This window comes from Phocoena sinus, chromosome 16, assembly GCF_008692025.1.
Source record: "Phocoena sinus isolate mPhoSin1 chromosome 16, mPhoSin1.pri, whole genome shotgun sequence".
In the NCBI taxonomy this organism is placed as follows: Eukaryota; Metazoa; Chordata; class Mammalia; order Artiodactyla; family Phocoenidae; genus Phocoena; species Phocoena sinus.
Genome location: NC_045778.1, coordinates 23,983,865 through 23,995,773, shown reverse-complemented (window position 1 = coordinate 23,995,773; position 11,909 = coordinate 23,983,865). Strand labels below are relative to the sequence as shown.

The 11,909-nt window shown below is 56.2% G+C and overlaps 1 protein-coding gene across 9 annotated transcripts in view; it reads right to left on the bottom strand.

Moving 5' to 3' along the window:
- Positions 1–11,909, bottom strand: part of LOC116741766 (cadherin-23) — an 89,743-nt gene that overhangs the window by 1,705 nt on the left and 76,129 nt on the right. For 7 of the 9 annotated variants that reach the window (XM_032608774.1, XM_032608777.1, XM_032608775.1 and 4 more), the window contains 17 exons: positions 11,029–11,148; positions 9,282–9,459; positions 8,921–9,132; positions 6,724–6,915; positions 6,439–6,552; positions 5,559–5,688; positions 5,206–5,457; positions 4,964–5,125; positions 3,366–3,622; positions 2,919–3,016; positions 2,375–2,495; positions 2,213–2,292; positions 2,027–2,067; positions 1,817–1,877; positions 1,191–1,320; positions 881–1,003; positions 351–452 (listed from right to left, as the gene is read on the bottom strand). In XM_032608774.1, coding sequence (XP_032464665.1) covers positions 351–452; positions 881–1,003; positions 1,191–1,320; positions 1,817–1,877; positions 2,027–2,067; positions 2,213–2,292; positions 2,375–2,495; positions 2,919–3,016; positions 3,366–3,622; positions 4,964–5,125; positions 5,206–5,457; positions 5,559–5,688; positions 6,439–6,552; positions 6,724–6,915; positions 8,921–9,132; positions 9,282–9,459; positions 11,029–11,148 — 2,373 coding nt within the window. The remainder of the gene's footprint in view (positions 1–350; positions 453–880; positions 1,004–1,190; positions 1,321–1,816; positions 1,878–2,026; positions 2,068–2,212; positions 2,293–2,374; positions 2,496–2,918; positions 3,017–3,365; positions 3,623–4,963; positions 5,126–5,205; positions 5,458–5,558; positions 5,689–6,438; positions 6,553–6,723; positions 6,916–8,920; positions 9,133–9,281; positions 9,460–11,028; positions 11,149–11,909) is intronic. The other 2 variants (XM_032608776.1, XM_032608783.1) reach the window with 1 other exon arrangement.

Below are 11,909 nucleotides of genomic sequence, written 5' to 3'. Positions count from 1 at the left end.
CTCCTGAAGTCTAAGAAACACTGCCTCGACACCCACCCACCCCCGGGGAAGCCCGCTGTGGAGCCCAGATGGCGGAAGCAGAGCCCGCTGTCTGACTCTCTGAACCCCCACCCAGTGCAGTCTTGGGCCCTAGCTGCTGATCTCCAGAGACTCCGAGGAGGATGAACTACAGAGAGAGAGAGAGAGAGAGAGAGAGAGAGAGAGAGAGAGAGAGAGAGAGAGAGAGAGAGAGAGAGAGAGAGAGAGAGACAGAGAGAGAGAGAGAGAGAGAGAGAGAGAGAGAGAGAGAGAGAGAGAGAGAGAACCCCCAGGGCTGGGGCACAGCACACAGCTCCCGGCCCACCCGCTACCTCGGAGATGGAGGAGTGGCAGGAGGCTTTTTGCACCATCCGCTGTGCAAAGAGCTTTTTGAGCCGCAGGTAATCCTCCAGGACCACCTTCAGCAGCGAGCCCTGGGGGAGGGAAAGTGTTAACCCCCAACCAAGGCCCTCCCCTGCCTGCGCCGCCCATCACTCACTCCCATAACTAACTCGGGTGGGGGTGACGGAAGGCACTCTGGGAGTGTAGGATGTACAGGCCTCTGATCCTAGGGTAGAGGACTGAGAGCAGAGCCTGGTGACGGCGGCCATACAGAGCCCACGTGAGCTTGTGTCTCAGAGTCCCGGCCTCCAGGACACTGCAGGCTGAAGCAGCTCCTTATCAGCCCGGGGCCCTGGCCCCTATCTGCCTTGGTGTTCTTGCCCCCGTGGAGGGCAGGTCTAGCTGAGTTCCTAGAGGTGGAGAAAGCTGTTTCCCAGGATCCTCCCCACTCCCTGCATCCTCTGGAGCAAGTCCGAGCGCAGCCAGGGGTCTGGGTGCAGGAGCTGCGAGGAGGGCTCACCTTGATGGGCCCCTCCCGAATGATCTGGCCCAGCTTGGCAATGTTGTCATACTCCTGGATGGCCGCCCGCAGGTACCGGTCATCATCAGGCTTGACTGCTGCTGGTTCACGCCCAAAAGTTCCCTGGGGAGAGAGGGGGCGCGTTAGCTGGAGCTGAGGTAGACCGCGCATGCACACGTCCAGGGCAGTGGACCGGTTCCCCCCCAGCCAGCCAGCTCCTTGGCCAGCGATGGCAAAGAGCGTACGCTACCTCCACCTGTCCCTCCTGACCGTCCACCCCATCCCTGCCCCGGCCCAGGCCTGGGCTCACGTGGGTGCGGGTAGGGCTGCTCCACAGGTCGGCGATCTCACTCAGGTTCTCCGGCAGGTCATCCTCGTGCTCTGCCTGGGCAGCCAGCTCCAGGTTCCGGCAGAAAGGATCCAGCCACACGGGGTTGGCCCTGCAGGTGGGGAGTGGGGTTGACTCCAGGCTCGAGTGGACAGATGCCCTTGAAGTCTCGCCCCTAACCCCCCCCCCCCCCCCCGCCCCAACCGTTTCCCAGGCCGTAGTTGTGCTTTCCACAGGACTGGGCCTTCAGGGCCGTGAGAAGCAGGGCCCTTGCCTGTGGTACCCGTGAGTGCGTCCTCCCGCCTCAGGATCCTGCTAGAACCAGGACTACGTGTCCATCTGGATCAGCTTTGGTGCAGTCCTCACCCTGTATCCGATGCCCAAAGCCTACGCCCCCTGGAACTTGGGACCCAGTCAGGGTGGGGAGCCCAACTTGGTGGAGAGAGAGTGGTACCCGGCCCAGCAGGGGGCGCCCACACCCCAGGTTTCAGCCAGTCCGTGATGCCCTCAGTGCTCGAGAGGCAGCGGGGACTGCACCGCAGCTGGGTCCTGGGTGGGTCTCCCCAAAGTGCACCCGGCAGGGTTCAGGGACACCACTTCTCACTCACCCGTCAAAGGAATACTTGTTGGTGTTGGGCATGTCCATGATGTCAACGAAGCCGCGATTCCCTGCAAGAGAAGGGTTGGGGTGTGGGGGGACGGGTAGACCCGGCTGGGGAGCTGGGCCTGAGCCAGCCCTATGGGGCCCGGGCTGTCACCCTAGGCCCTCAGGGGCCCCTCCTGCCCTCCCACCTCCCCACCCATCACAGCCCTCTGACCTGCCGAGCCAGCCACGATGGCTTTGAGCTTCCTCTTGTGTCTGGAAAGAAGCAGAGGGGCCGGTGAAGGAGGCTGCGGCTGGGCTGGCGTCTCAGGGCCTGATGGCCCTGCCTGCCTCCCTGACTGTCCCAGCAGCGGGGCTGGTCAGCCTGTCTCAAAAGGTAGGGCACGTAGGGGTCACTCACACGGTCCTGTAGTACCAGTTCATGAGGATGAAGAGCATGGCAGCCAGGAAGAGGAGAAGGGCCAGGACGATGGTCGCCATCTAGGGCAGCAGGGCCAAGCATGAGTGGCTGAGAGCACCCGGGGCAACAAGGGGACGGTGGGGGCGGTGTCACCAGGGGTACCTGCAGGGCGGACATGTCTTCGGGCAGCTGGACAGAGATGGCGGGCTGCACGTCTAGGACGTTGTAGTTCCGGAATAGATTCCTCAGCTGCTCCTTGTTTTCATCGATCATCTGGATCACTCTGGGCGAGGGGCAGGGGCCTCAGCTCCCATCCTCGTCCGTTCCCCAAGAGCCCGTCCCACTCAGGCCAGCCTGCCCCCCACATTCACATCCCCGACCAAGCCTTGCAAGATTAAGGCCCACCCAGCTCGGACAGCTCTGTATCTTAACAGGGTTCACCATCCCTTCACACAAGCTCCTGTCTGCTGCTCACAATTGCTGTAATACTCCCATTTCACACGTGGGGAGGGTAAGGCTCAGGGGGGTGGAGCTCTGCTCATACAGCCAGACCGTGTGCTCTCCACCCGCCCTGCCCACGTCTGGGGTAGAGCCCCCATACAGCAGGCCTGATGGCGTCATCCGTGCCTCCTTAGTGGGTCCCCTGTCCGACTTCCAGGGCAGGGAGGCAGACCGAAAGACAGGCTGAGCTCAGACGCCCACCCACCTGTCCACGTCCAGGATACGGTTGGTTTCGCGGTTCACCACGTGGATAAGCAGCTCTGTCTGTGCAAAGTTCACCCGACCCTTCGTGTCCACGTGGAACTAGGCGAGAAGGGGCATCATGGGGTGTGTGGCAGGAGCAAGGGATGGGATGGGCGCCTCTTCTAACAGCCTCTCCTGCCCTACCCTGCCAGTAAACCCATCACTACTGGATGCCCACCAGGGGCCAAGCTCGATGCCAGTCACTGAACCAGGCACTACCATTAGCTCCCATTTTACAGATGAGGAAACTGAGACCCAGAGACCCGGAAGGAATTTTCCAAGGCCATGCATCTAGGAAATGACTGATCCCCCTTCATACCCCTGACCTCTCTGCAATGCCCTGTCCCTGCGGCCTGGTCCCCCTTCTCCCTCCACTGCCCCTAGACCGAGGGTGGGTTCCATGGGGTACCTGCACGTCATCGGTGTTGACGATGGCACCAGTGATGTTGGAGAGCAGGCGGATGAACTCCTCCTCGAAGCCACGCACACGGTCGGGGATCTCATTAATGACGATCTTGACCCGCTGGTCATCCCTCAGGATGTAGATGCCAATGATGGCTGTGTCATTGTGACCTGCCAGGTCTCGGGCCACAATGTCCACTACAAAGTAGCCAGGGCTGTAGGCCATGAAGAGGTCGAAGGTGCGCAGGATGCCATCCACACTCCCTGTAGGGAAAGCCTGGCGGTGGTGCACTTTTTCTGGAGAATTCTAAGTTTTTATTTAAACACGCTGCATATTAAAACACAACTTGGACAAGTTTGGGACTCTGCTGTCCCATGCTGGGATGCTACAGAACACTTCTGAGTTCCCTCAGTATCATCTCTCTGTCTCCTACACATACACATGTGCTTCGTAATTCCACAGCCATAGCTGAGAGATGACCAGCAGTGGTACAGCATAGTCTGCTCTTAAAAGGCAGTAGACCTGGGTTCAAAATCTGCCACTTTCTAGCTTTGTGACCTTTAGCAAGCCTCTCTATGCTTATTAAGGTTAAGAGCAGTGCGAACTCAGAGGACAAAGGGATGGTGTCTAGTTGTGTGACTGGGGGTGGCAGCTCATGAACTAGACTACAAAGGGTGGCTAGCAGGAGCATATCTGAAGGCAGAGTTGGAGGTCAGGGTGGTATTCCAGGAGGTGAAGGCCACGGGAGGACGGTGTGGAGCAGGCTGAAGCCATGGTGAGCAGGTCAGCCTGGGTGGGCGCAGTGCACTCAAGGGTAGTAAGGGGCTGTGAAACCAGAAAGAGGGATTAGGAGGAAGACCTGGGGAGCTTTGAAAGCCAGGCCAAGGAGGCTGGATTGATTGCTGTAGGCAGAGAAGAGCAGGGAAGGGGCTGGAGCTGGAGGTATGGTAATGTGACACCCACTGGGACACCTCCTAGAACACCTTGTAGAACCTAACAGACGCTCAGCTATCCACACAGGCAGATTCACAAGCAAACATGCATACTTCTACGTACAAGTGTGCTTTGTACACCTGGGGAGAATTCTGGCTCCCCAGTGCCTACCTGGCGCAATGCCTGATGCAGGCGAGGGTGAGGTGCACAGATGGAAAGATAGGTGGATATATGGAAAGGAGAATGGGAGGATGGATGGACGGATGGACGGACAAATGGGTAGATGGGTGGGCAGATGGATGAATGAGAGGATGGATGGATGGGTGGACAGATAGATGAATAGGTGGGTGGATTGATGGATTGTTCAGTGGGGTGGGTGGGTGGGTGGATGGATGAGGAGATGGGAAGGAGAAGAGAAGAAAGTGGGTGGGTAGGATGTAGAGATGGATAGGTGGATTAGAGAATAGATCGAAAGATAGGTGGATGAATAAAAGGATTAACAGATAATGGCTGGCTGGCTGGCTGAAGGATGGATGAATGGATGGATGGATGGGTGGGCGAATGGAAGGACTGACACGGCTGGTTGGCTGGCCGGCCACCTATACCCTGGGGTAACCCTACAGACCGTATCTCCTCCAGACGATAGTCCATGAAGTGGCTGGAGCCCCTACCCATCGTGAAGACCTGGCCCACATCCTCAGAGTCATTGGCAAAGGCCCGGAAGTAGTGGATGGCCAGGATGCTGTAGAAGACGAGGCTGTTGTTGCCAATATCTGCATCCAGGGCCAGCACTTGGATCAACTCTGAGCCCATTTTAGCGTCGGTGGCCACCCCTGCAGGAACGGGCAAGCGGGTGTAAGCGGCAGGGCCGAGGCCGTCCCACGCCCCGGGCCCGGGCTCTGGGCCTGCACACCTGCAGTGTACTCAGCCTTGGTGAAGCGCGGGGGCTGGTCGTTGATGTCCTCCAGCACGACACGCACTTCCTGCAGGGTGAGGTCAGTGGCCAGGTCCAGGGCTGGGGAGTGCCCACGGGGAGGTGTCCAGCTGCGATTGCTTGAGGCCTTGACGATGAAGGAGAAGACGGCTTCGCGCTCCCTGTCCAGGTCCCGCAGCACCAGCAGACGCCCGTCGGGCTGTAGCTGGAAGTTCTTCTCTTCGTCGCCGGCTGAGGGGGGGACCACGGCACAGCGTGAGGGGCAGGGCGGGGGCATATTTGGGTCATCTCCAGCCCCAGGGTAGGTAGGCACTAGCCCCGTCAGGCCTCACCTGCGATGAAGTAGTACACGATGGCGTTGGGGCCCTCGTCTGCGTCCACAGCGCCTGTCACGTTGCCCACGAGGGTGCCACGTGGTGAGTGCTCGGGAACTGTCATCAACTGGTACTGGGGGCTGCCTTTCTGCAGGGGGAGAGGGAGGTCATGGGAGGCCAAGGGAAGACCTGAGCTCCTGGCTCCTGCCAGAGGGCCCTAGGCAGTGTTTTTGTGGGTGCTGAGGGAATTTTTTGCCCAGGCCTTGTGGGGCGAGAGAAACTGCTGTAACCTCAAGGGAGCAGGGGCTGGGCTGGAGACACTCCAGCTCTGCCCTCAGGGAGTGTCACCCGTGACATCCGCCATGGGCAGGGCTGGGCTTGGCACATTGTCTGAAGTCTCCCAGCACTTAGATGGATGTTTGAATGAGGAGGGCATGAGCTTGAGCGTGCTCTCCCTCTGTCTCTCTCTCACACACGCACGCACGCACGCACGCACGCACACGGTCTCCAGGAGACATCACATCCTAGGTGCGCACAAGAAGAAAAAACCACCAAGTTAGAGGGTCTGAGTCCACATGAAGAGGTTTAGCCCCAGCTCGCTAAAGCAGAACTGATTTTCAGGCTTCTTGTGTGAGCGCGTGTACAAACATGGGAACATCAGCTCCACGAGTCAGGCATTTTTGTTTGTTTTTTTTTTTTTTTTTGTCTGCTTTTTGGACTGCTGGATAGTGCCTTGACCTAGTAGCTGCTCAATAAATATTCGTTCTGTGAAGTGCTGTGCAGTTTCCACGTGTAACCAACCACGTGTGTCTACGGTACAGTGTGCACAGGAAAGTGTGTGCTTGCAGGCAGGTGAGTCCCTGTGTGGGTGACCAGTGCAGGGGATGGGTGAGCTCACCGGAGGCCTCACGAAGAGGGGTTCGTTGTCATCGATGTCCTCCAGGGCCACCTGCAGTGGCTGCATAGTCTCATAAGGCACCGGCTGGCCCAAGTCGCTGGCCACCAGGATGAGCTGGGGGGGCGGAGAAGTGCAGTCAGAGGAAGAGACGAAGGGCCCCAGGCAGGCATCCCCAGAGGACAGGTCACTACCCTCGCAGACATTCTAGGTGGGGACATTGTGGTCCTGTGCCCAGAGCAGTCTCTTCTTTGGCCCCGCCCCTCATGCCATGCCCCACCCCCTTACGCTGTACACTGCCTGCTTCTCTCTGTCCAGGCGCTGCGCGGTCTGGATGAGCCCACTGACTGGGTCGATGGTGAAGTACTCCCAGTCCCGGTTGCCTGTTGTCTTCAGGAAGCTGTAGCGCACGGCCCCATTGAGGCCCTCGTCCTCGTCTGTGGCGTAGACCTCGTACACGTTGGAGCGCAGTGGGATCTCCTGCAGGGGGCACAGGAGGGAGGATCCTGGGGCGTCTTGAGAGAATCCCAGCTCCCAGACCCAATGGAGCTCTTGTTCTTTCTCCTCCCCTAGCAGAATGTCCTCACCACCTTTCAGCATCCTTAGGAAACGCCTGTCTGCTTGGCTGGACTCTCCTGGAGTCTGAGCATCTGCTAGAACATCCCTTTACCCCACCCCCAGCTAAGGCCACTAACCACTGAAAGTCCAGCCTGGGATCCACCATGCTGCAGACTCTCTCAGGGTGACACCCTGCCGGGGGCTATCCCATCCCTCCGATCCCACTGCATGCTGAGGTTGAGAAGACAGAAGGGGAATCCCAAAGCTGAGGCCACAGCCAGCCTCTGTTCCCAGGTCTGTCTTGCTCTCTTCTACCCCAATCACAGAAGTTCTAGGTATCCCCAAACAACACCATCCACCCAATGGGGTACCTGAAAATGGGGGGCATGCAGGTAGGGTGACATGGTATGACATGGTGGCTAGAGACTGGACACGTGCATGCTAGTCTGTTACTAAATCACCACGTGACCTAGACATGTCACTTCACCTCTCTGTGCCTCAGCCTCCCGAGTTCGAGTTAAGTCTGATATATCAAAAAACCCAATTTACGTCAGACATTGACCCATGAAAAGGCTGCCAAGGGCACAAGAAAAAAACAAGTTTCTTTGCTTTTAGTTCAAAAATGATCAGCTCAGCATGGTTTCGCTGTTTATCTCATTGATCACGACAATCAGAAACTCCAAATGGCAGTCACATCTAATTGACAGAAAGTGGGATGACAGACATAATTCCTTAACAAATGCTGGTTGTTTGGGAGACATGAATCTTTCAAAGTAGGGACCCCTTGAAGGGAAAAAACTTAGTAAAAGGGGGGGCTTTGGCGTGCAAAAGAACTAGATTATTATTAATTGATACCCTGCCTCACGCTACAGAAAAAGATTTGAGGCAGCTTACAAGAATGTATACACAACAATAAGAGTAAATAAGTTTAAAAAAAAATCAGGGTAAAGAAAAACCATGGTTGGCAGGAAGATGGAAACCGAGGGATGGGAGATAAGGCGTGTGTGCTAAGTCCCTGCAACATCATTCACGGTGGGCTGACCACTATGAGCTCCCTAGTGGGCAAAGCAAAGAGGGCCACTGCATCATTGCAGTAGACACAGGAAAGGGCAAATCACAAGGTAAAAGCATAGAGTTTCCTAGAGCTCAGCCCTGGGAGAAATTTCTCTTGTGGGACCTCAAAGAGGAGATAAGAGTGACAGCAAGGACTTAACACTGACATTCTGAGATGTGGAGACATGCTGAAGTTTGGGGAGCAAAGAACAAGTGGGAGACACCCCAAGTATTCTACCAAGGAGCATTTTGGGCTTGGGTGCTGAGAGGAAGGAGGGGAAGGGCAGGAGTCAAAGGAGTACTTCCCCATCTTTACAAGACAACTGAGAGCAAGGCATGAAAGAAGAATTGGAGGTAGTCAGAAGCTCAGCCACTTCCCCTTGTTTCTTATTTTGATGCACATCCTCAAGTCCCAGGCTGTCTCCACACTGGTATCAGCAGGAACAACAGACAGACGGAAGGGGCTATGTGTTTATTTTGAGACAAGTGTAGGAGAAGTGACTTGCGGGGAGACTGTCCTTCTTGGCAGACATTTAGGAGCAAGAGATGGGGCATCTACTATTATAAGTCCCACTTTGCAGATGAAGAAACAGACTCAGAGAAGTCACTTGCTCAAGGTCATTTGGCTGGTAAGCGATAGAGTCTGATGTGAATCCAAGAGCCTTTGCTGGCCCAGCCCTTCTTACTAACGACTGTTCAATACTGCCCTGTGTGGCACTGAGCTGGCCCGTTCCCTACTCTGGCCTCAGTTTCCCTGCTTTTGCAGTGGGGGCCCCTTTACCCTCTCAGGCTGCAGGATGACTGCAGGATGGAGGAGCGGGCTGAATACTGGAAGGGGGTGTAGGTAGCAGGAGGCCCCGGGGGTCAGCAGTACCTCTTTGATGTGGAGGATGGTGCCATTGGGTGGGCGCACGAAGACGGGGCGGTTGTCGTTGACGTCGATGACCTCCACCAGGAGCATGGCGGTGCCCCAGAGTGGGGGCTGTCCGCCATCCGTGGCCACCACGGTGAGGTTGAACCTCTCGTAGGACTTCAGTGGCCGCTTTGTGGTCACCAGGCCCGAGTCCATGTCCACGTGGAAGGCCTCTGGCAGGTGGGGGCAGGAGAGCAGGGCATGGCTCCAACTGAGACCTCCTTCCCATCCTTCCTCCTATTACGCCTGGCCTGGGGCTGCAGGAAGGCAGCCCGCCCCTCCCACCCCCTAAGGCATCCTCGGTGGGGAGCAGGCTACGTACCCACGCCCGGGCCCTCGAGGGAGTAGGCCAGCTCCGCATTGGAGCCCTCATCCTGGTCGGTGGCCATCATGGTGATGACGGAGGTGCCCGCTGGCTCATTCTCATACACGCTCGTGCTGAACTGGGGCTTGGAGAACTGTGGCCGGCAGTCATTGATGTCCAACACCTGGATTACCACCTGGAGGGGAGGTTGAGCTCAAAGGTCAGGAGCACATTGGGGGCTGCTTCTGGTGACCCGGTCACACAGGATTAAGCCGAGGTGGACAGTGCCCACTGTTTAGTCCGACCCCAAACTATTTATTTAACCCCCTGACCCTCAGTTTCCTTAGGTGTACGCTGGGGACAATAGGATTTTATCTCTCAGGGGCTTGTGAGGCTTGTCCGTGATGGTCTATGCGCAGTCCCCGGCCTGAGTAAATGCTCAGCAACTAGTACCGTGGTTAACAGGTAATCTGTGTCTGGGTCCTGAAGCGGGGACTCCTCCCCACATATCTCCTACTCTGTCCTCTCTTCCTTCCCACAGTGGCCCCATATATCTGACTCTACTTTCTGGACGCCCCTCTTGACTGGGATTTGTGTCTGGCCTGGGACTGGGCTCTGTCTGCTGACCCCAGAGCCCAAGGCAGGTCCTATGGATACACCAGGAGGCCCTTTTTCCCTGGCTGCTGTGGCCCTGCCTGACTGCATCCGTAACAGAGCCCTTCACAGCCATGATTTTAAGAACCCCTTTCAGGGCACAAAGCACTTTCCCACCTCCCATCTCCTGGACTCACCACCAGGCTGGGAGGGAGGCATCATCATCACTGCCCCTGCCCTCCACTCCCTGCAGCTTTGACAACCGAGGCTCAGAGAGGTTACATGACAAATGCAGTGTACCCAGCTAGTGGAACCTTAGGCTTCTGACTACAAATACTGTGCTCTTCCCAATACAGCGCGTGCCTATGTGACAGGACAGAATGCAGGTATGTGCGAGCGCTCCCAGCTCGGTTGCCTACCTGCCAAAGAGAATTCTTCTTTGCCCACCCAGCTTCTCACCTCCCCACCACCCTTCAGGAGACTTTTCTTTGGATGGTTAGGTCACTGCTGAGAATTGGAAGAACTGAATACAGAAAGACAGGACTGGAAAGGGCAGAAAGAAGGGGGAGAAAGAAAGAGAAAGCAAAGTCTTGAGGTGTGGGACTCTGGATGGAAATGGGGACAGAGCCTAAAGGTGGGATGCTGGCCTCCCCAGAGCAACTGTGTGGACAGTAGACCTGGAATGGAAATGGGGTTGTGAATTTGATCCCTCATTAATGTTCTTTTTTTTTTTTTTTGGCTTAAAATAAGGAATTTATTCTCTCACGGTTCTGAAGACCAAAGTTCCTCATTACTGTTAAGGGACATAAAGATAAATGCTTTGTAATTATGTTTGGTTGCTGGACTGTGTTTCTTTCAATGGGACAGCATGGAGACACTGGGCCATGTGGAGCCCCAGCCTTTATTTGGGTTACAGCCAGGTATGTTTAGCTGCCTTAGCAGGGGTTTGACACAAGAAGTTTCTCCTACAGAGTCCCCGTCTCCCTGAGCCACAGCCATCGTGAACCCCCAGCTAAGCTCTTGCCTCTCCTTCCTGCCACCACACCTCTTGAGGGGCCAGGATGGTTCTGTTCCTGCCCTGCAGCAGCCATGCTCTAAAGGCTTTGCCTACTGCTTCCACAATGGCAGTCCTTAGTGTCTCTGCTCCACGCAGAGAGCAGGGGTCCCTCACCTGCACCGAATTTTCTCGACGGTTGCTGGCTACATCTCCAGGGTTATCTTTGGCCAAGGCAGTCAGGATGTAGTGAGCCTTCTCCTCCCGGTCCAGAGAGGACAGAACATAGATGTCACCCTAGTAGGGGGAGGGTGGAGTCAGGTCCTTCATCAATTCAACAGGTATTTATTGAGCATCTGCTATGTGCAGTCACTGTTCTGGGCTCTGGAGATATAGCACTGAAGAGACCACAGCCCCTGTGCCCCGTGCAGCTCTCATTCTAGTGGTTCTTCTTGTCCTTACTACCCCAGTTCACCTGGAGATGGGATGAATGGCCCAGGCTGGAGCTCACTACCTGGCCAGGTACAAAGTAGTACTCCATAAGTATTCATGGTGCCAGGCCAGGAGTGTGTTTTATTGTTCACACCAAGAGGAAGGAGAGAAACCCTGCTGAAAGGGCAGAGTGCAGGGGGATGTGGGCAGGCGGTGGGAGGGAAAGTCCAGCTCCAGCCCCACAGCTGGGGAAGGCCCTGCCTGGCCAGCCACCCCCAGGCCACAGGGCTCTCTCGCTGTACTGCAAGAGCAACTTTGAACCAATTTGCCGACATTTAAAATCATCACCCATTTTTCTCTTGAACTTCTGCATTCCTACAAGTCTGAGACCCATGGGAGCATGGGGGCTATGTCCATGGGTGCTTCTTCCCTCTCCCAGCACTGAGGATAGGGCCATGTATACAGTAGGTGCTCAAATACTGCGCCCACTTTCCGCAGAGCTTCCTATTTTTGACAGTTTCAAAAAGCAGTCGCATGGACTTGAATCAAGTCTTCCGGTCTGGTGGAGACACATCTCAGTTTTTGTCCCACAAGGGGCTAGTTCCAAAAGACTTCGGCCACTTCCT